At 45.4% G+C, this 23,118-nt stretch overlaps 1 protein-coding gene, 1 non-coding gene and 1 pseudogene across 2 annotated transcripts; all 3 read right to left on the bottom strand.

Moving 5' to 3' along the window:
• Nucleotides 1-8,891: 8,891 nt before the first annotated feature.
• On the bottom strand, nt 8,892-12,978 carry LOC147961907 (protein FAR1-RELATED SEQUENCE 5-like; annotated as a pseudogene).
• A 2,879-nt stretch (nt 12,979-15,857) lies between these two features.
• TRNAW-CCA (transfer RNA tryptophan (anticodon CCA)) lies at nt 15,858-15,929 on the bottom strand. The gene has a single exon. It is a non-coding gene; the product is annotated as a tRNA-Trp (tRNA).
• Nucleotides 15,930-19,620: 3,691 nt separating this feature from the next.
• On the bottom strand, nt 19,621-22,870 carry LOC125523918 (uncharacterized). The gene is made up of 8 exons (XM_048688983.2): nt 22,774-22,870; nt 22,406-22,669; nt 22,112-22,305; nt 21,738-22,016; nt 21,589-21,647; nt 21,268-21,304; nt 21,062-21,133; nt 19,621-20,763 (listed from the first exon to the last, which is right to left on the bottom strand). The coding sequence occupies exons 2-8, from the start codon at nt 22,583-22,585 to the stop codon at nt 19,965-19,967; spliced, it is 1,620 nt and encodes a 539-aa protein (XP_048544940.1). The 5' UTR covers nt 22,586-22,669; nt 22,774-22,870; the 3' UTR covers nt 19,621-19,964.
• Between the last annotated feature and the right edge of the window lie 248 nt (nt 22,871-23,118).

Below are 23,118 nucleotides of genomic sequence, written 5' to 3'. Positions count from 1 at the left end.
CAAGGCTGTTTATATCATCGTCGATTCGGAGGTAGGTGACCATGCATCCAAACAACTCCGATCCCATGCATGCATGCATGCAGGATTAGTCCCATGCATGGCTAATCCCTATCTTTAGCTACAACGGGCAAAAATAAGTGCCACGTGATTTTCCTGTCCTTTCTCCCCACAAAAATAGTAGCACTAGTTTCAGTCAGTGGTACAAAATTTTCTCTTGAATTGTGACTTCAAGAGAAAACTAAATTCCTAAATCCTAAAAAGTGGCCGAGTGCTACTTTGTCTTAAAGAGCACTCGGGCTCGTGCGACGTCCGATCGAGATCTTGCGGTCACGCGCGTTTTTCAGTGGGCTCAGGGGAAACCGTCGATGCGCGCGCCAGGTGTCCCCTGGTCGTGGTGGTCGAGACCCGTTGGTTCTCGAGTGCGGTTGCTTCTCTCATCCCCTCTCCTGTTCCTCTCCACTCCCCCTCCCATTCGAAACTGCCCCGAGCCCAGCGACAGATCTCGTTCCAATCCCCCCAACTCCTCCCCCAAATCCAGCGCGAGAGCAGCCGGCGGCGTGTCGGCGATTCGGCGCTTGTCTTCCACCGGAGTTAGGGCGGGACAGAGGGCGCGGCGTGAAGGAAGGCGGTGCAGCGGCGGAGACGCGACCGAGGAGAGACGACACGCTGCAGGCCGCGTCAGAAGGAGCAGCACCGGAGACTCGGCAGAGGAGGAACGGCGTGCGCGGCCGTTGTTCTGTTGGTGCAGAAGGGCAAAATCGCGGCGAATCCCTGGTATGCCTCCATGCCTATCGATCTCTTACGGTCATCCGCGTTTAGGAACACCAAATCGATGTGCTCTGCCGCTCCGCCGCGGACAGAGGAGGAACGGCGCGCGTTGACGGGTCTCCGCGGTGCCGAATCGCGGCGGGTCGACGCGCCCCTCCACTAAGTTGATGAAATCGAGTAGCAGATGGTAGAAATTGTTTGGAGCACTTGTTAATTTGGAGATGGACGACAACACGGGGCATTTCGTGTTCCTAGGCTACTGGTGAACTGGGATTCGTAGGTTTCGAAGGCAAGCCTTGGGGTTGTAGTTTTCTGGTGTTGTAGATGTGGAGGTCGATCCTGATTAACTACTGACTTGCCTGAATATGGTTCATTTGTTGCCTGCGCAGGAGTGTTTGACAGTGTTTTTGATTTAGTGTACGAGAATAATGCTTCTCTCATGTCAATGTTGCCTTTGTTTTGTGAGTGACTTGCCTGATATGGTTGATACGTTGCCTGCGCAGGTGTTTTTGACAGTGTGTTTTCATTTAGCGTAGGACAGTAATGCTTCTCTCATGTCAATGTTGCCCCTGTATTGTGAGTGACTTGCCTGACATGTTTCATGTGTCGCCTACGAAGGTGTTTTGAAAGTGTGTTTTTGGTTTATTGTAGGACAGCAATGCCTGTCTCATGTTAATGTTGCCCTTGTTTTTGTGAGTGACTTGCCTGATATGGACTGTGTGTTGCCTACGAAGGTGGGTTTGACGGTGTGTTTTGATTTTCAGTGCAGGAAAGTAATGATTTAGCAATGGAAAATGCACATGTGACTTTGTTGTGTGTGTGTGTGACGTAGGAAGTAATCCAGTAGAGGGAGATTAATAGGGCTATTTGTAGGACAGTTTTAAGCATTTCACGAGGATTCATTTTGTGATTTTCTGTTCTATGCGCCTTTATTTGTTTCAGATTTTGTAGGACATGTAGAGGGAGGGTAATAGGGCTAATTATAGGATAGTTGTAATATAGTGAAAATCAGATAGTTTACAACCCTTTTCACTTCCCACTTTTTGTAAGTTGCTGTTTGTTAAGTTCAGTAAGAATTTAGTAAAACGAAATTCGTTGGATGATATAGAGTTCTTTCAGAATCATTTTTCTAATGTGCTTTTTATGATGAATCTCACTGTTTTGTCTTTTAAATATGCAGCAGAAAATAGATGGCTGGGACAAGTCATAAGTCTAAACAGGATGGTCCTGCTAGATCAAGTCATGACGACCTTGCATCTCATGGGAATGAAGAGCATCAAGCACAGGTGTGCACATGCTCAGGAAGTTTTATGTTCTTCCTGTACATAACAGAGTTTGTTTTTTTCATTTTTTTATTGATTTATGTGGTTTTCATCTCCCAGCCACGGAGCAGTGCACCAATAACTGGGCACAAGCGTATGAGAACTAAGGCAGTTGTCCATCTGGGGAAGCGACCTGATGATATCATTAGTACTGAGAATAGTAATGAGAGCCAAGCTGCAGATGTGGGGAATAAAAATGTTGAAGGTGCAGACGTCGAGCAGCCTCCAAAAGCAAAACGCCAGAAGACGGGAGGAACTGAGGTATTTTGCATAGTTGCCTCAGTTTCACTGAGCAGTTGCCCAGCAATGCTGCCTAAGTTGCCTATGTTGTGATGAACCTTTTTTCTTTTTTTGCTAATCCCCTGTTTATGTTTTTTCCTTATGCGCAATAGGGTCATAGGAACAGGGCATCCCCTGCAAGGCTCTTCAAGTAGAACAAGGACTTGGTTCCTGACCAAAAGGGTGTCATCATCGGAAAAGAATTTGGTGGCATTCTGGACCTTGCAGCGAGTAGCATGCCCGGAGATCTCAGCCAGTGGATAATGAAGCATTACGACCCGGAGATTTCGCAGATAGTCATTCCAGAAAGGGGGAAGATTCCTGTAGATGCTGCAAGTGTCCGTAGGATATGGGGTTTGCCCAACAGGGGCAGGAAGGTGTGCTTCGAGAATCGGCCTGAAATCACAAAGGCAATGTACAATATTTACAACATCACATCCAAGAACTCCTCAACCCTCACAGAATGGTGCAAGATGATCGTTGACATGGGGGGATCTCATGATGATGATTTTGTCCGCGCTTGGCTAGCTCTTGTTTTTTCATGCTTCCTTGCCCCTTCAACTAGTTTGAGTATTTCCCCAAAGAGCTTTCCGGCGGTCATGGATGTCAATGGAATAACGGAAACCAATATATGTCAGTTTGTTGTTGATCAATTAAAGCTTGCGTTCACTTTGGGGCGTGCCAACAAGAAGGCTGTTTGTTGTTGTGTTTTCCACCTTGTTGTAAGTGCTTCAAGCTGTTTTGTTTTTTCAAGCATCCTTTTGTTTAGTTACCTTCTCCTTTCTTTTTGCATTCATTAGCTAACTTAAACTTTTTGATCTTTCTCCGTGTCTCTATGCAGCTGTTGTACCTAGACTCTCTGGATGTTGATGAGCCAATCCCGAACTTGGTACCGAGGGTCTCAGTTTGGAATTCAGATTTAATCTCCAGAGTTATCAAGAAGGACAGGATTTTTAGAGTAGGCAATTCACTTTCAAAGAGCAAGCAAGGCAATGTATCTTTTTGGGCAAGCGACATACATATTTTTTCAAGTATGCCCAAGTAGTTATCAGACTTAATCAAACTTTATATCACTTGCCATGCACATAGTTGGATAATGTTCACAGGAAGGATTTGTTTTGTTCTTGTATTTAATAGTAGCTTCTGTAGTACATTTTTTAGCTCTTTTTCTGTCTGAGCAATTTACATGTTGAAAAGTAGCAAATTTACACAACAACACAAGCAACTTATGTTCTGGAAACTGGCAACTTGCATACTAGTTCCTCATTTTTTGTTGATTACAGTATCAACTAATAGTAGGCAACAGGGGGAAGTGGCATAATGGTTGCAGGAATTTTCAGACTATTAGTAGTACTATTTTCCTTCATTTTTCTCAGGTCTTTTTTGGTATGGGAGTGCCAGAATTGTTGTCACTCATAGTTTTTTTAATCTTCTTTTGGCTATAAAACCACCAGCTCAAGATGGAGTTTTCCCGGTGTGCGGATGATAGCTTGTTTCGCAGTATGGACCACATCACCAAATTTGTTGCAGCAAGATTGCCCGAGTCATATGACAAATCAGTAAGTTTATCTAGCACTTTGTTTTTTCCTCTCACTGTTGTTCCCCTTTTTATCGCCATTTGTACATTCAACCATTTTTTTCAGAATCTTCAATAGAAGATATGTACTTATCATGTTCTCTACCATCCACTTTTATGTTTTACAGAAGCAAAAGAAGCTCATAGGGTTGGTGCACGACATGTGTTCTGTAATTTCACATGCAGTTGGGAAGCTCGTGACTGGGGTTGGGAAGATAGATGATGATGAATGGGGGACAAAGGAGGCGGATCCTACTACTGCGGAGACAAGCAGGCGGCAGTCTAACAGAAGGGGCAAGCAAGTACCAGCCAGAAGAGACAGCTTACCAAGTGAGGAGGAGTCGTTTAATTCTGACAGCGACGACAGCGAGGCAGCCGACAGTGAAAGTGAGGGAGATGGCAGGGATGAAGGTAGTGATGAAAGCGACACCGGTGGCAGTTCAGACAGCGATGACGGTCATGATGGATCAAGTGGAGTTCAGGGGAAATCAAGTAGCCAGGGAGCACGACAAACGGTTGATCACCACCAGGGGGAAAGTGCTGAGATGGGAGGTAAAGACAGAACTGAGGGGAACGAGGACAATGATGATAATGAAGAAGAAGAGGACGACGAAAAAGAAGATGATGAAGGAAAGGAGGACGATGACGATGAAGAAGGTGATGGGGATGACAAAGACAAGGAAGATGATGGGCAGGGGAAGCAGGATGAAGATGATGAGGATGACAGCGGAGGTGGCAACGGTGGTTCAGGTACCAATGGTGGCTCCGATTGGGACGGGGATCCCGCAGCTGAAAATGCAAGCAGCGATGATGATGAACAATGCACGCTGCAATTTCTGATTGAAAAGAAGAGGGGCAGAAAGGAAAAAGGATTGGATGAGGCAGATATGATATCTATCAGAGACCTTGTGATGACAGAATTCAAAACTGCTGTTTCCCCAAAACCACGCTTCCCTGTTTTTGAAGTGAAAGAAATGTTGGATATTGATGACATATCCATGGCAACCGAAGCGAGGAGGGTGTTCAAAGAGTTGTTGAGGGGGGAAGATTTGGATATGGTCTTCACATTCAACCCCAAGCAAATATGCCCAAAGGCGACTCGGCAGAAAATAATGAGAGAACTTGGTGCTCTAAATGAAGCTATAGAACAGAAGACTGCTTGTCGAAACCAACTACCACCACTCCCGCCATCAAAGAAGATGAAGAAAACTGTTAGTTTTGTATTGGAGCCATCTGTGATGAATGAAACAGCAATTCATCTGCAGGCATATCGTGCCAAAAATCCCGGTTACGGCCAAGGGGGGAAGTCAAGGCAGTCAGCCATGAAAAAATCCGGTCCTCCCTAGCAGCAACAAGAGGCATTTTCTAAAACAAAAGAGGCAATCCATGGGAATGCCAAAACACAGGTGGTAAAGAGTACACCATCAAGCTCGGCAGCACCCCCGTGCAGCAAAGTTGGAGATGAGGCAGTACCTACAGGAGTTGATTCAAAGCAGTCGGGTAATTTTCATTCCCAATGTCAAGCAAGTGGATCACATATTCTGGCAACTCAGTCTAAGGAGGAAGCAAGGCCAGCTGTTTTTCAGGCAAGTTCTGCAGAGGAAACACTGGACGCCACAAAAGTAAGGCCAGTTCAACTCAAGAAGGGACCCACAGTGCTAGTAAGCACAGGAAACAACAGCAGAACACAACCACTAGGTGACTTAAATGGTCAAGTGCCTCCTCTGTCTCGGGGGAATGTGATACAGTCAGCCAATGGTATCCAGAGGGCCAAGGTGCAAGATTTCAACGCATCACCCGAGGCTGCTCCATTAAATCATGCAGGACACAAAAAGGAGAAAGAGAATATCCCTCCGGTGTCATGTACGGAGATGAATAGGATACAAGACCTGCCCGAAGCTGTAACCATGGGAAAAAGTCCGGAACAAAAGTTGCTAAGAGCCCTAGGGAAATTGCCTGTCTGCTCAACTGTACTTGCCCAACCTGAGGCCACAAGTGTTCCAGAAGCAGTAGAAGCAACTGGCCAGGGGAACACTTCCCGTTTCTCTCATGTGGAGGAGATGTACCATGAATTCATGCGTGTTAGTGGGAAGACAACCAATGCACTAGAAATCAATGTTCTAGATGTGAGTGAGCTGTTTGCAAGGTGTGTTGATCCAAACAACAAGAATGCCCAATCCAACTCCACAAATCACAGCTCAGCGAATAAAGATAAACAACATTTTGAGCAAAGGGACACCGAAAGATCAAATGACTTTTTCAGAGAGTACTGCCCAGCACCAAGTTTCGATCTAGGCATAGATGATTTGCACACAACATCTGCAGACAACACAACACATCAACATGTTGGGTCAAGCACATTTACAGAGCATGAGTTCAAGGAACTCCCAGTACATAACCATCCAATCATCGATATAACCGATGATGATTATCTGTTGGAGGTTGAAGGCATGGACGAACCGTGTGTTCAAGCAGAAGGAAATGCGTACCAAACACCTGAAAAAAGTTGCAACCAAGGAGAAGTGGGGTCAGGCAGCAAGGTTTACAACAGTAGTAGTTCAGGAGAGATGCATCCACATCAATTTCAGAGAAGGATTATCAAGCGACCTCCTTGCAAGAGGTCACCTTTCATTGACTATAATGAGAAGAAAGTCTACATGTCCAAACCCGAAGCAAATAGATTGTATGCATCAGTTATTTTGCATGGAAGAATTAATGAAGAAGAGTCACCAGATGTGGATACCAGGTATGACAGTATATCACATTTTTCCCTCAGGCAAGGTCTGTCATGTTCTCCAGGCAATTCAAACTGTTTTTACAAGCAAGCCATTTATAGAATCAGGCAACTTGGCTTAGTGTGAAATTCTTATTTTTTGAAGTAGTTTATCCTTTTGATATGCCCATGCCCCTATGTGTTTTCCCTGAGTTGATATGGTGGTAGGCAATTCATGGAATGATTTTGTGAGCTGAATGCCTCTTTTTTTCTTCCCATGCAGCGTAAGGGTAATTGAACATGGCAAATACTTTGTTACGGTGAGGGAGCTCGCAAACTCAATGAAGAAAGAAGGTTTTGTCTTGAGCCATGTAATGGAAGTTGGTATACAAAATATAATGATGAACTTGCCACCAGACTCAAAGAAGCTCGTGATGCCCGTCAGGTTCTCGGTAAGAAAACGCGAAGCAACTAATAGTGTAGTTTTGCGTTTTTTTTCTTTTTCTTTTTTTCATAAAAGGTCATGTTCATCTCTGTATTTTTTTTACATCAGGTTCAGATGCTAAACATGGAATTGAACGGCAAGGAGCTCATTTCCCGGTTCAAGAAGTCGAATCGCTTGGACCGTAAAGACATGGTAAGTTAATGGTTCCTTTACTTTTTACCAATGCATTTTTTATATATGAATTTTTATGCTAAAACTTTTGCTCACACAAATGTAAATATTTCTTAGGGTGGGGTGGGGGGTGGGTGGTGTGCTGTGTGGTGGGCTAGTTGACTACACTCATGAAAATTTGCTTCTATGTGCCAAGTTGCTTACATTTTTTGCACAACTTGCCTCCGCATTTTTGGTTGGTTTTGCTTACACAAGTAGATAAGTTGCCTATGCATCTTCTGTTTTTGGCAAATTACTCACATTAGTACAAAACTGGCATGTGCATTTTTGCATCTTCTTAATTGCTTTTTTATGTGGCAAGTTGCTTACATTTTTTGCACAAATTGCCTGTGCATTTTTGGCTGGTTGCTCACACAAGCAGATAATGCATTTTCTGTTTTTGTCAAGTTACTCACACTAGCACAAAACTGGCATGTGCATTGTTTGCTTCTTCAGTCCAGTTTCTAGTATTTGTATTTTTTTCTACTAACCCAATTTTTGTTTTTTCTAACAGATTATGTTCCCAGTGTTAGAGAACATCGACAAGACAAAACCTAAAACAGGCAATCATTACTGGATTTTTAATGTGAACACAAGGGATCGACGTTTTGAAACTCTTGATTCTTGGAGGACGCTCAAAAACAAGTCTTTAGATGTTTGCGCAAGGAAGATGGTTGCAAGTTTTCAGTCTCTATGGGAAGAGCATTACGCCAGTTCCCGCGTCTCGCTGGATGAGTTTGGGCTTACCAACATCGACGTTCCAAAACAAAATAATGAGTAAGCATCCACTTCTTTTTCACATATTAACTATGGTCTTGTTCAGTTTTTTACAAGCGACACAATACTACATAGAGTAAGCATCCAGTTCTTTTTTCAATTTTTTGTTTAGGTTCAACTCTGGTGTTTTTGCTCTGACGATAGCAAATGGTTGCGAGGCAAGGGTTGTTCCAAATTTCACAGCTGATGACATTCCAAGCATCAGGAAACATTTGACTAACATGTGGGTTGACAACGCCAACAACACTGCTCCATGGAAAACCATACTCAAGTTAGCATAGGTCAGTTTTTTCTCCCCCCACGCGCGCTACATCCATGTAAAATGCATGTGTTGTTTCTTTTTTGCTCTTTTGTGAATTTTGGAGTGCCGGGGGAGGAGTTGCCTATATAACAACTTGGACCAGGCAATTCTATTGCATAAATAGGCAATTTAAGCTTTATTTTGAGGCAAGTTATTCAGAAGAACCCATAGAAGACAAATGAAAGACAAATAGTATGATCATTACATAACCAGGGAATTGTTGCATTTTATAGAATTGCAGAATCTTATGTATGTAAGTTTTCGAATATTATGGGGGGGTGGTGGGGCAAGGGTGTTTGCGGGGCAATTCAAATCTCACAACAGGCAACTCAAAACTTATAACCAGGCAACTCAAAACTTATAACCAGGCAAGTCAGCCACAAGAAACCGTAAACCATAAATAATAGTTTAGGATGTTCAAACATACAGACCCACAAATAGTTTAACTCGTCAATGCCATTCGACACATCTTTTTCAGCCATCTGGTCACTGTTTGACCATTACACCAATCTGGTCGGGCAGCTTGCACCATTGTGGTTAAAAGAACCACAATAGCTGCACTTGTTCTTTCTTTTCGGATGCAGCTCAAGTGCTGATTGAATTCTTTTTGACTTTGCCCTCCCTTTTGTTGTTGATTTTGGAGGGTCTCTAGGAATTGCAGGGCCAAGTGTGGTAGCAGGTCTTCCAAACTGTGGTTCAACCATCGTAGTACCTTGTGCGGCTGCAACAGCTGCATGTAGAGATGCCATACTGAGCGGCTGGTGTGCATATCCACCAGGAGCTTGCGCAGTAGGAGATGAAATTGCATTGGCATTTTCTTCCTGTGTTGTTGAAGACTCTGGATGCTGCCCAATCCAGCCATCCAGCGTTGCTGTTGATGCAGGCAATGGTGCCAGTCCAGGACCAACCACATAGGTTGTGTTTGCTGCGTTAGGCCCCCGCGGTGGTTGTATAGCCACCATAGTCTGTGGTGCAGGCCAAATTGCTGGTCTAGGACCCATAGGAGGTCGCGCAGGCCCTCTTGCTAGTGCTGTATCCATCAAAAGTTGTGGCGCAGCTCCTCTTAGCGCTTGCACAGGCCTTGTCATTGTTGAGCCCCTTGAAAGTTGTGGCGCTGCTCCACTGTTCAGTGGCACATATCCTGACAGTTGCTGTACAGGCCAGCAGCCTTGTGTGGGAGGGCTCATGGGTAGTGGTACAGCCCTTTTTTGCATCGCTCCACCCCCGAATGCTGTCTGTTGGTGTCTATCCTCACTCATAGAGTTGCCAGTTAGGTTTGGTGCGTTTTTTCTCCGCGTTGCAGAAGTAGGTCGTTGCTGCCTAGGTCCAGAAGAGGTTTGTGCATGTTCATCAAGACGCACCGCAGGGCCACTAGTTGCCTGAGTGTTTCTTGGTGGTGGCGCAGAAGCAGGTCTCTGCTGCCCAGGTCCAGAAGGGGCTTGTGAAGGCCCTCCAGGACGCACCGCAGGGCCACCAATTGCCTGAGAGTTACTCGGTTGTGGTGCAAAACCATCAGCTGATGGTGGAGGACCACCAGAGGGCCCACTTGTTGGTGCTGCCGGTTTCTTCTTCTTTGACATGTTGAGATTTTTGATTTCATGACGTGCACCACGGATATGTTTCTTTACAATATCCGTCGCAGCATCTGACGCACTAGCAACCCGGGCAAGACTACCAAAATCCATCATCAAATTTGCATGCCTGAGTTCCTTTTTCAATTGTGGTGGCATCTCATCAGGTTGCTCTTCGACAGCAGGGGGTGCGTTGGGAATTGCCATAGGTGTCCACCTTTTAAGTATGTACTGCGCTGGGATTTCATCAACACCAAGGTGGTTGAAAACTTTCAAGATATGGCAGCAAAGCATGCCGTCCCTCTCAACCTTGCAGCAGTCACATCTGTAGTCTCCAGCACTAGCTTCCACCGTGACAAAATAGCCCATAGAACCATATTTGGCAACCCACTCTTGATTGGGGTAAACCTCATACAAGTTTTCACCATGTGGTCGCACATTGTACCTTGTAGTCAACTGAAACTCATCACGAAACTTCTCGTACAAGTCCCTAGTATACGAACCGTACGCCTGTTTCTCTATTGGGTAAGATGACCACATTTCAGTCTGTAAATGTCCTGTCCTGTAGTCTTTTGAACCCTCCTGGACTAGTATGTGTGTTTGGATTTTCTGATATTGCTTCACAAAGTTCAAAATGGACTTGTGTGGGTTCACATATCGCTTAAGGACAGCGTTGAACCCCTCGCTGCGTTGAGTTGACTGCAAGAAAGGAAAGAATTGGTGCTTGAAGTAGCAGGGCACCCATGTCTCTCTGTACGTGTATAGATTCTCGAAGTGGGAGTCAGTCATAGCCTCATACTTCATCATCAGCTCACACCACCTTGCCTCAAATTCTTCCGGCGTCAAGCTAAAGTCAACACAGCTGTTGAAATCTTTGGACAAGCCAGGGTTTCGCCCCAGCAATGCTCCAAGCTTTTCTTGTGCTTTTTTCATAATATGCCTGCGGCAACAGCGGTGCACACTTGTAGGAAAGATCTTTTTAATTGACTGTGCCATTGCGATGTCTTGGTCGGTTATGATGTTGGTGGGTGCTACATTATGCATTGCCTCAAGGAAGGTCTGGAATAGCCAATCAAAGCTCGATGCCAACTCTTGCCTAACAAAGCCACAACCCAACATGAACGACTGCCCATGCCTGTTAATCCCAATGAATGGTGCAAAGGGCATGTTGTACATGTTAGTCATATACGTTGTGTCAAAGGAGATACAATCATGATAAGATTCCACGTACGCCTTCCTTGCTGCACCATCGACCCAGAAAATATTCTCAACCCTGTCTTCCTCATCATATTTTATCTTGTAAAAAAATCTGGATCCTCTCTCTGCTGATCTTTAAAGTAAGCAACTGTCTCTATCATATCCCCTTCTTTTGTATCATCCTTGTTCAAGAGCGTCTTGAGGTTTGTAATGTGTTTAGTGCCATAAGGTACAATGAGTTCTGTCCCATAGAAATTTGACATGATGTGCATCATACTACCTGTTGACATGAAGTCACAATGGTGGTCAATCCTTCTTCTACACAAAAACAGTGCCAAAAATAGTTTCTTTTCTGTTTTCAGCAAGGCAACTCAAATGCAAAGTTTGGGCAATTCATGAAGATATACAAGCAACTACAACCATATGCCCCAGGCAACACATGAGCAAAATACACAAAACAAACCAGGGGGGTAACTATGCATTTAGCGAGCAATACAAATTTCAATCATAGGCAAGTTGACCCTATCCAGAAACAAGTACTATTGTACATTTTAGCTACAAAGAGACTAACCATAGGCAAGTTCACATTCAACACCAAATTTGTTTTATAAAAAAACTAGGCAAGCAAGAAACTTTGCATTGAGCAACAAACAGGTAAACATTAGCTACAAAAAAACTAGGCAAGCAAGAAACTATCCAGAAACAAATCAGGCAATTTATTTCTTTTTTCTACTGTTGTAAGCAATTTAGTGGCACTATCAAGCAACTAAGGCATTTGTTTGAAGCAAATCAGTGACATGGTTCAAGCAAAAACAGGCACTTGTTGATAGGCTAAGAAACACACAACCAGTAGGCATGTGCAGGTTCTTAAAGTTAGAAGATGGGGGGGAGGTGGGTGTGGTTCAATACCTGTAGTTAAATTGCAGTTATGAAGATGAGTAAGGAAGGCCCTTTCTTCCGGCGGGATCCCTTGGTGTGATCGCAAATATTTAGTCAAACATGGCTTGTCAACCAACGGGTGGTTGTGCTCGCTAACAAAGTAGATCACTTCCCATCTGCCATCTATTACCTTCACAATCATCTTAGCTTTGCAACTAGTTTGCACAATTTTATCTCTTTTTCGTTTCTTGCTCCTCTTTTTGCCTTTACTATCATCATCAAGAAAGACAATAGCCTCATCTTCATTATCATTTTTTTCTTGCTCAACAATGTCATCTAGCACGGGAATCTTTTCTGCCCCTCCGTCATCAACATTAGGCTTCCGAAACTTGTTGCAAACAAACTGTTGTTTTATCAACTCCCCTGTTTTGAGATCCTTCCTTGAACTATTCATTTTGATTGAAAACCCCATTTGCAAGGAATATGCATTGTAATGCACCTTGGCATCTTCCAAAGTGTCGAACCTCATGCCCACGTAAGGCTCCTTGGGTTGTGACCAAGCTTCATCATCATTTTCAGCACCCAAACCATTACCAACAGTGCCACCGGTATCACCTGCAGCACCTGTGCCATCCAGGGTATGAGCATCACTCCCAGTTGCTATAGCTGCAGGTACTTGTGTACTGCCCGGAGCACGACCCCCATGACTTGACTGCCCATCTGCCTCCATTGCTTCTGTAGCAGCACCATCGACTCTTTGGATGATAGGGGGATTAGGTGATTCCGCCACAAATTCTGCATTTCTAGCACCATGTTGTGTACAGTACAATGGATCATCATTATTTTCAGCTGGTACTTCATTCAGATCAATCATTGTCAACCTGTTTTATTCATTGAGAATATGGGAAAAAGTAAAGCAAGTCAGCAGAGGGATGGAAGCAAGTAGCACAGTAAATACAGGCAAGCCAATAGCTCACCCACCAACCAAAGCAATTTTTACGTTGTTGAGGCAAGCTAGTACCACACTAAAATCAGGCAAGCAAACAACACAGCAACGCAAGCACACCAGATTCACAAGATAGCAGTTGAACATAACCAGGCAATTCAATGTGCACTATCAGGCAACCCAAACCATATAATCAGGCAAGTCAAACTATATATGTCAGGCAATATATTATTTGCAGGATATGCATAGAGCTTGCCTGAATGAACCATGTTTGTACATATAAACATAACATAGGCTTTTTGTTTTTTGTGTTTCATAATATATTTTCTTTTTTTGTTTTTCTTTAAATGCAGGCAACATTTGATTTTTGGGGAAGCAAGCATACCGCCATAGAAGTGCTACTTTTGAAGTGTCTTCAGGATGGAATTCACTCCCAATTCAGAGAGATCAGAGCATGTTTAGTGTTAGGAAAAACTTAAGCTAGAATTATGGGCATGTTAGTGTGTTAGAAAGAACTTAAGTTGACATTTTTAGGTTTCATCTTTTATAGCAGCAAGTTTGTGTGTCTTTGGATATGCTCAGTATGCTTTTGAAGTAATGTTTCGCAGCTGAGATAGTTGTTGGTATATGTATTTTTTTGTTGGCTTTTTCCTTCTTTTACAGGATGAAATACTAATAATTTTGCAACTGTATACTGGCAACTTTTCCAACTTTTTTTGGATCATGGTGAAGGATATGATACAACAAAGGTAATTTGTACTACGCAACTGTCTCTTGTTTTTTAGTTGCAATTTCAGTTACATTTATTTCTTCTAGTGTGTTTTCACTATCGTAACCAAGGAATAATGGAAACAAATGTCCAAGAGGAATCTTTTTTCTAGTTTCTTCAAGAGTTGCCTCGACATCATTATGCTTTTTTGCTTAATCCTATATTTGTAAGTTGCTCCAATAAGCCACATTGATGTCAGTATTCATTGTCTTATAAGTTTCAAAAGTGTTCATGTTTTTGCCATGGCATAAGTTTTCAAAGTTTTGTGCAGACATATACTTAGTTGCCTCATTATAGCACTGTTTTTGCTCAAACAGAATGTTTATTTTTTCACTGTTTTAAGCAATTAATAGAACCGGAACACGTCAGAAAGATCATGATCTGTTTGTTTCTCATCCTCTTATAAGCACTGTTTTGCTCAGTTGTTTTTCTTGCTCAAGCCATTATTTTTTCCTAATTTTTTTGTCAGCATTTACTATCAGCACTTGCCTACAGATTTATAAATGTGTTCGTATGCAACAGATTTGGAAATAGATTTTGAAGCCTGGGAAGAAATATGATGCTTAATATCAGACTAAATTTGCCCAAATCAGGGGGCTGAAACTTGCCCAAACAGCAGTCTAAATATGCTTAACATCACAGCTTTTTTACACAATGTTTTGCACATCTGAAGCCTTACAGAAGAGGCAAATCGTGGGGAAAGAGGAGGGGGATCTGGAAGATGAGCCAAATCTGACCTTTTTGTCTTGTTTTTTTGCCTTTTTGCAGGGCAATCAGGAACCAGGCGCCTAGAGAAGAAACATCAATGAAGCCGCCATTGGTGGGCTGTGAAGGTTTGCTTTGGATCTGGAAGTGGTGAGGGGAAGGGGCGTGTTGTCCTTCTTTGCTTGAGAGAGAAGAAGATGGGGCTGGTGAGGACAAAGGAGGAAGGAGATGCGCAGGGGTGGGGGAGGGATCGGGCAAAGGGGAGGACCAGGTGTTTTGACCGCTCGATGGGTGGCTGCGGGAATCGGGAGCGGGGGCCAGGTACTTTCCTATCCTGGACAGTGGGGACAGAAAATTACCTTTTCTGGGTGGCTGCCAGGAAACGCTAGGGAGCACCCGGCTGCTCCCTAGACGCGTCCAACTAAATTTGTATACAAAACATCATATATGCTAGTATATATTTTTCTTAAGCCGCAAATCGAAGTTGCTTTTCCCCCCTCAAAAAAAATCGAAGTTGCTTTTCAAATTTTGGGACATGGTACGCGCGTATATGTTGTGTCAATAATTTCAGAAACTTTTTATTATCACCTGCACAAAGAAAACTTTTTATTATCACAATAAAGAAGTGCTAATCGATCATCTAGTTTAATGTCCAAAACCGTCTTACATTATGGAACAGAGGGATTACTAAAAAATAACTCATTAGACGAGGCGGCTCGCGAGGGCATGCCATGTATAGTTCGACCGAGCTCCTCGAAGAGAAGGAAGCAGACCCTTGCCACCGTCGGTCTTCCGCCGTGCTCTGCAGCGGCGGTGGTGGCCGGGTCCGCCTCCCCCTTTTCGCCGCCCGCTCGCCGCGGCTGCCACCACCACGTGGCGCGGGGAGGGAAAGTTGTGGCCATGGGGGTCGACGTGTTTGGGTGGGAAAGTATCAGGTGATACCAGTCCTTAATTTAACACTATTCCCATCTGAATTTGTCTTTTTTTTATTTCTCTTTGTGTATGTCGAATTTTGACCTGGATTTTTAGCGGTTGTTGACATATGTGTTTTGAGCATCCATGATTTTTTTCAGAATATTTTGACATGTTCAAATTTGAATTTTGCAAGTTGGTAGGATGGTAGCGTCTAAGAGTTGGTATCACCATATTTTCGTTTCCCGTGTTTGTGTAGGCTAGCATCTGGGCCGTGTGGAAATCAATGGAGAAATTTTTCGGAGTGGCATTGGAGCGTGACAAATGGCGAGAGCGAGCTCGGAGAATTGGCAGCGCCGGGAGGGATGGGTCCTGGCTTTGGACGGCTGGGATGGTTGCGTTTGGGATATGGACGGTAGATTTTACACGGGATTAACAGCAACTTGAATGAAAAAAAATGAACCGGACTAGGATGGATCGGGGATATTGAACCCGACGTGAATCGAACACGCAACCTTCTGATCTGGAGTCAGACGCGCTACCATTGCGCCACGGATCCGGCATGCCTATTCTCACAGATTATCTTATAGTATCAGCGGACATCCGTCAGGTACTTTTCTGTCAGATTCGTGTATGCATTGTGACAGGACAAATAAATTTGGTGGCTCCGGGGCTGTGGAAGCTAATTCGACTTGGCAGAACGTTCGGAGGTTGAGCTATCTCGTGTCCAGACAAAGTTTAGATTCTCCTACGCAGGGGCGGAGCCAGAAAATTTAGCCACTGGGTTCACTCATTGACTCATAAGAATTTGGTACAAAAAATTAACGTGAAGGCCAATTTTCAACGGTCTTACGGCACCCAAAATAACATAAAAATAGAATTATGAAATTACTTGTCCCACTTTTTTTACATTAAAAACCGAAGAGTGCAAGACACATACCGGTTGGATGAAATTAGAAAACCACTTGTTTAGATATTACTCATTCCGAAGTATAAATGAAGGAGGAGCAAAATTAATTCATAGCTCGGGTATAGCTTCTCAATTTCCTGAAGGCATTGGAAAAAGAAGAAGTTAGTTTGATAAGCTTAAAATAAGTACTATTGATAGAAAAAAGATTGATGCTCGTATAGTGTCCCCCCTTTTAATTTCTCAGCATATTGACAAGATCAAATATTGCATCATTACTAATGGTAGAAAACATATCTTTCTTCATATGGCAAATCAGACAATCAGTTATCGACTCATCACCCATTTTATTGTGTAACTTTTTCTTGACAACATTAAGTCTCCATCGAGTATCTTCAAATTTCTCTCCGTCGATAACAAAAAATTAGACAATCGCCTGTAAGGTCCCTTCGCAAAATATGTGTGCATAATCCCATTTTCCTTCTTAGGATTTCTCATGTGCATTGAAATTCTGTTCCAATCAGACATATCATAAGGCAACTGACCTAAATTAATTTCTCTAATTCTTTGGAAGATTTACTTGCAATGACATTTGACACACTTTGTCTACGTCTAGTGGGAGACCTGGACTTGCCTGCACCATATTGTCTAGATGTGGTCATTGGTTTCTCTCTCAAGAATATTGTTCCAAATCTAGATCAATCGAAATCCATGAAAGAGCAATAAGCATACTAGGGCATAATAATTGGCATGCCAGACTATTATGTTAGACAGAGCACAAAAGAGAGGAAGATGTAGTGATCTGATCTCACGGGTCAGTACCTTAAATTTGGAATTTAATAGATGGCTTGCCGCCGTTATCTACTTGCTTCAGGGTTCGACGACGGAGGTATGGGCGAACAATGGAGACGAGAGAAGAGAGGCTAGATGTGAATTCGGGAACCGAAGGCGTGGCGGCTGCTGCGTGGGAAACGTACGAGTACAATTCAGCATGGAGAGACCTGCGTACTGGGGCACCCTGACCAAGGCAATTTGCTTATGGGCCTTTTCGGCCTTGTTCGGCCTTTTTTGATGGGGTCAGCCTAATTATTTTATTGGGTTCAGGCCTAATAAGGCCTACCTATACATACGTAACCAGCAGCTTTTGTTGGGTTCAACTGCACCCAACGCTACAATGGTAGCTCCGCCGCTGCTCCTACGGAGATCTGGCTGCACGCACGCATGGAAGATGGAACCCTCCAATGCAGAGCTATATTGGCAGATACCAAACACGTCTCAAAATCGCACCAAGATGCCTGGCTCGTGATGATGGTGCAAAAGCGCTGAAACATGTGCTATTCAGAGTTTCGAATGCAAAAGAAGCAACTGTTGTGTGGGACATTACATTACACTTCGTTCTTGAACCAAACACACCCTTAGACACCGGGGAGGTGGTTGGCCTGGCATGCTCCATGCATCACCAAGGGGAGTTAATTCTGGTGCACCCTCTTGAGGATACGAATGGAAGAGCTGCCGTCCTCGGCCAGGGAAGGCCTCATCTTATTATTGTTTATTGATTAAGTAACAACATTACAAAGAGTCTTTACATGATTTAGCTAACAAATGAGCAGCCTTATCGAGATGCCGACGAATATGCTTAAATACCACCGAATTGAAACCACTTTGTCATATGCTTGATATCAGACACCACCGAGCCAACACTCGATCGATCACGTGAAGAAGAATTGAGTCTTTGCACTGAGGACAAGCAGTCATATGCTTGGTATCAGACACCACCGAGCCAACATTACCAAAATCTCTCTCATGGGCCAGATAAGCAGCACGGCGAAGTGCTAAACTGCTAATGCTTCTGCCATTTCAGGCGTATACTTGGTGGGAGCCAAGAAAATTAGTCCACAATGAACACACGCAAGATTCTCTCTCAGCAAGTGGCTAGATCAATTGAGGCTCTGGTAGCAAACTATGCTGCTCCTTACTGGGTGCGAACTTATGGTGCTCGTTTTTTCTTTTGAAAAAAAAAACAAAAAAACATGCTTAAAAGTTTCAAAAAAATTCTGTGCAAAGTTCACTGCGCATCCATGAAAATTTGTCTTGAAAAAATGTAATTTGTAAGCTGTATTAAAAACAAAATTCCGGCCCAAAAATAGACAAAAATCAGCCCGTTTGAAAATACACATTTCTCTTTTTTCTGCACGCCACGTGTGAATGTATACATTCACACGTGGCGTGCAGAAAAAAGAGAAATGTGTATGTGTGTGTGTATGTGTGTGTGTTTACAAAAAAAAATCAACTTTTTTTATGTTGCAGAAATTGTATTTTTTAAAACGGGCACCAAGGTGCCTGCTCACCGTTGGTATTATCCGGCTGCTTACTCTCCTAAAACAGCTTTGCAACGAGGATGGACCCCTCCAACCAACAGATATGTTAAGCTGAACTTTGATGCGCCATTTGACGAGGACACGTTAAGGAGTGAGTGCTAATCGTTCAGTTATTTGAGACCCCCCCCCCCCCCTCCTCCCCCCACCCACACACACACACACTCCCATGTCAGATTTCAAAATCACATTCTTGATACCGAGGGGATTATTTAAAAAAAAAAAGTCATTTTGGCGGACGGGCGCATTGTTGGAGCGCTATATTTTGAATAGTGTCAAAATGATATTTTGAAGTTTGAAAATATTCCAGAAACAATTCCACATGTGCAAATCCTGATGATGAAATAAATAACCATGTGAGTTACAAACAAATGACAAAATCGTGATTTTTGAAAGATGAACAGTGCGTGTGTTATTCACTATTTAGATATAGTCATTTTTGCATAGCTTACATGCTTACTTATTTCATCACTAAACTTTACACATGTGTGAACTAACACATAGGTTGACTCACGCAGCCGCCGCCTCCTCCTAAAAAAATACTAGGGTTCGTTCCTTTCACTGGCTCCGCCGCAAGTCCGCCTCATCTCCGGTGACCCTAGGGCCATGGGGGCATGGTGGATCCTGGCAAGGGCCGGTGGGAGGGTTTGGTTGTTAGTCGTTCCTTTGAGATTTGTTAGGGAGGCAAAACGGCGGCGGCTCCCTGAAGATGGAATAAAGGTCTCCCCGCCTAGCCCCGTTCCGGTGGTGCGTCAAGCATTATTGGTGTTCGTTGTACTGTCATGATTGGAAATGAATAGGTTGAAAGTTTTCTCGTAAAAAAAAATTTACGCATGTGTAATATCCATCCATATGATCATGTAGAATTATTTTCGGGATTTTTCAATATTTTAAATGTGGTTCTTAAATAAACTATTTAAAATAAAGTCCTCCAATGCTCTCATGTTCCAAAAACCCACTCTCGTCACTTCGAGCCATACAAGAACTCTCTTTATTTTGAAGGTAGAACTCGCTTGGTGGTACTAGTACACCTAATTATATATATACACAAATCCAAACGTATAAATCTACGCCCGGTTTGGTGAGGTTCACATAAATTGTTTTTGCTCTCGATGGAGTCTGATTACTCCTCGAAATTGTGGTTTCGCTGTCGCAGAGACCCGAGCTGTGTTGTGTCTGAACTGAACTGGAATTGGGCCGCTGACTGCAGTGAAACTCCCGTACGTGTTCCAGAGCAGCCAGCGTCCAGCTCTGCGCTTGCTTTTAACTACGTGGCCGCCGCCTATCTGTCACGATGCACCGCCGGATCGGATCACCAGCCGCCTTTGCCGATGAGCCCGCCGCTCTCGGCGCGCCGGTACGGCCGCCGGGGGCTCTTGAGCAGCGACTTGTCCTCGATGGGGAGCCGGTAGGGCGACACCCGGAACCGCACGGCCTCGCGCCGCCGCCGCCGCTCCCTGGTGTGCACCACCCACGCCACCACGGCGGCCGCCACCGCCACCGCCACGGCCGCCAGCGCCCGGTACACCCTGCCGCTGTGCCGCCGCAGCCCGGGGCAGCCGTCGGCCACCACGGCCTCGAACGTCCGCCGCACGAACGTGCAGTCCGCCAGCTCCGCCAGCGCCGGCCCGTAGTCCACCAGCCCCGCGCTGGCGTTCGCCACGGCCAGCGCCTGCGCGTACATCGACGGCGTGAGCCGCCCGGGCGTCGCGCACGTCTCCTGTGATTGTCCCGGCGCGCCGGACACCTGGCACACGTGGCCCCGCCACGCCTGCGGCGCGAAGGCGGCCGGCACCTCGCCGGCGGCGCAGGGGCGGTCGGAGAGGTCGGCGCGATAGGGGCTGCAGAGGAGCGGCACCGGCGGGCCCGACTGGTTGTAGTTGAGGGGCGGGCCGGCGCCCGGCGGGAAGGCGTTGGCGTTGGAGACGTTGGCGAGCACGTCGTTGAGGGTGGCCACCAGCTGGTGGTTCACCTCCTTGCTCCGGCGCAGCGCCTCCGAGGTCGCCGCCGCGTCGGCGCACGGGAGGATGTCGTCCAGCGCGGTGCTGTTGCTGCTGTCCGGCGGGCGGAGCACCCATTCCTCCATGGCCACGCAGGTGTCGCCCACCGCGCTGAAACGCACACGAGCAGAGGCTCCTCTGTCAGTCACTCAGTTGAGCAGAGCAGAGCTCCGGATTGCAGAATTCAGACAAAAAAATGCATAGCACATAATTGACAAATTTGACTTTTGACGCATTGGATTTAATATAAATATATGTTAGTAGGAGTATAAATAACAAGTTACTTCCCGTAAAGAAACATATAATAATAATTTAAACACTTTTATATTTCTTTACGGAGGGAGTACGTACGAAGTTTTCTGATCAAACAAGAAATCAGATGATAGAAATACAATAAAGCTTGGCTTACTTGTGCAGGAGAAGGAAAACGCCACCGAGTATAAACGTTGCGGTAACGAGGATCCATCCCAGAAACACTAGGCTGCAAATTCACAGCAATTATATTTTCTATTAGCTTGCAAATACTATGTGTGTATTGTAAAGGCTATAGTGGAAATCAAGGAATGTATATGTGTAATTAAAATCTGGAGTGAAGAGGATGTTGTGCAAACTTACAAGCGAACGACTGAGCTCAGGCCAGCCAACGAGAACACTGCAACAAGTTGACGACGAAAAAAATGTTATTCCAGTAATTATCCATACTTTTTTATTACAGAAATTACAAAATTGGTTCTGTTTTTTGTTCTTATGGGAATTGCTAAACTTTTAGTTGACTGAGTCACCAAGGATTGCAAAGTCAAGAAGTTGATAGTTTTCTATATTCACCAGAAAGTTAAGCAGGCATGATTTAACCAAAAACTTAAGCAACTTTTAGAAAAATATACAATTTCTGACATCATAAACCGTATATGTCTTTGTCCTAGATAAAAATCTCACCGAGGCCCAGGAACGCGAGCACCAGCATCACGGCCGCGACGCCGATCAGGATCTTCCTTCTGCAATCACACACACCAAAAACATCATCATCATCAGTTAATCAGTCCATGGCTTGATCGATCGATCATCGATGTATACACGAAACGTACGTGGTGTCGAGCACGGTCCGGATCTTGCGGGCGTTGCTGGCGGTGCGCGCGGCGAGCTCGTCGGCCGCGGCGCCCACCCTGCTCGCCACCTGGTCGACCTTGGCCCCGAGGTCGCGCGGCATGGCGGCGCCGCCGGAGGCCTTGGCCGTCTCGATGAACCCGGCGAACCCCCGGAGGCTCGCCGCCGCGCCGTCCGACTGGCGCACCACGTAGCGCAGCGTCCCCGACGTGCTGCCGTCCAGCTTGGCCTGCCCGTCGTACAGCACCGCGCACCCGACGCTGCGTTTACATACACAAGCTCTGATCAGCTTAGTTCATAGATAGACTTAGCTTCCATATGGTAAAGAGAATATGGAGATTTTGAGGTTGCTTACATGGCGGTGGCGGTGAAGGCGAGGAGGAGGAGGAGGGAGGCGGCGAAGGTCTTGCGCGAGTAGGAGTAGTCGTCGTCCCTGGTGGGGCTGCCGCGGCAGCACCGGCAGCAGCAGGCCACCAGCGCCGCGAGCGCAAAGCCGACGAACCAGACGGCCCCGGCCGCGAACACCGGCGACGCGCTGAAGGCCACCGACTGCAAGCAGCATGCATCGACGGCGGCACACGTGAGCACAAACGAGCACAACCAGCGCAAGCAAAGACGTGGTTAGGGGAACCGAAACGGATGGACTTACGGCGATGTAGTGCCGGTCGCTGATGTTCCAGCCGCGGTGGTAGGGCCGGAGCCCGTCGAGGGGGTCCTTCCGGCGCGTCCGCTCGGCGGCCAGCGGCTCCGCCGCCGAGCCGGCGCACAAGGAGGAGGCGAGGAGGGCGGCGAGGAGCAGGAGGAGCGCGCGCCGGCGAGACGACCCCATGGCTGGCCGACCGGACGATGGTCAAGACAAGATCGAGCACTATTTCACTGGCTTGGGACCGAGATCATCGATCCTATATATCTTCTGCATACATAAACGGCAGTGAGAAAGAAAGATATGTCGTCGGACCAAAGTGATCGGAGAAGTGGTCGTGGTGTGGTGGTTCAATTAGATTAGCTTGTACTAACCCCAGACCATAACACTGGTGATTTGGACGCGTGCATGCATGGCAGCCCGAGCCGGGTCGATCGGTACGTCATGCTCCGAAGCAAAATGTATGTGGACCGTTTCGCTTGTTCGTCGCTGCCAAACGCAACACGCTTTCGGCTCTCGTTTGTGTGCTTCCTCCGGTCTAAAGTACGCTCCAACGTTTCAAAATAAGCGTCCCAACTTTGTACTAAGCTTAGTACAAAGTTATACTAAAGGTAAGACGGTTATTTTGGGACCAAGGGAAAACTAAGAAACACTAAGCTGTTTTATATTATTATTATGCTCAAAAGGAAAACATTGGTGATGTTTCAGACATGACCTAG

The sequence above is a fragment of the Triticum urartu genome, chromosome 7A (assembly GCF_056163025.1).
Source record: "Triticum urartu cultivar PI428250 chromosome 7A, HENAU_Tu73, whole genome shotgun sequence".
NCBI lineage: Eukaryota > Viridiplantae > Streptophyta > Magnoliopsida > Poales > Poaceae > Triticum > Triticum urartu.
This window is presented reverse-complemented; position numbering and strand designations above follow the sequence as displayed.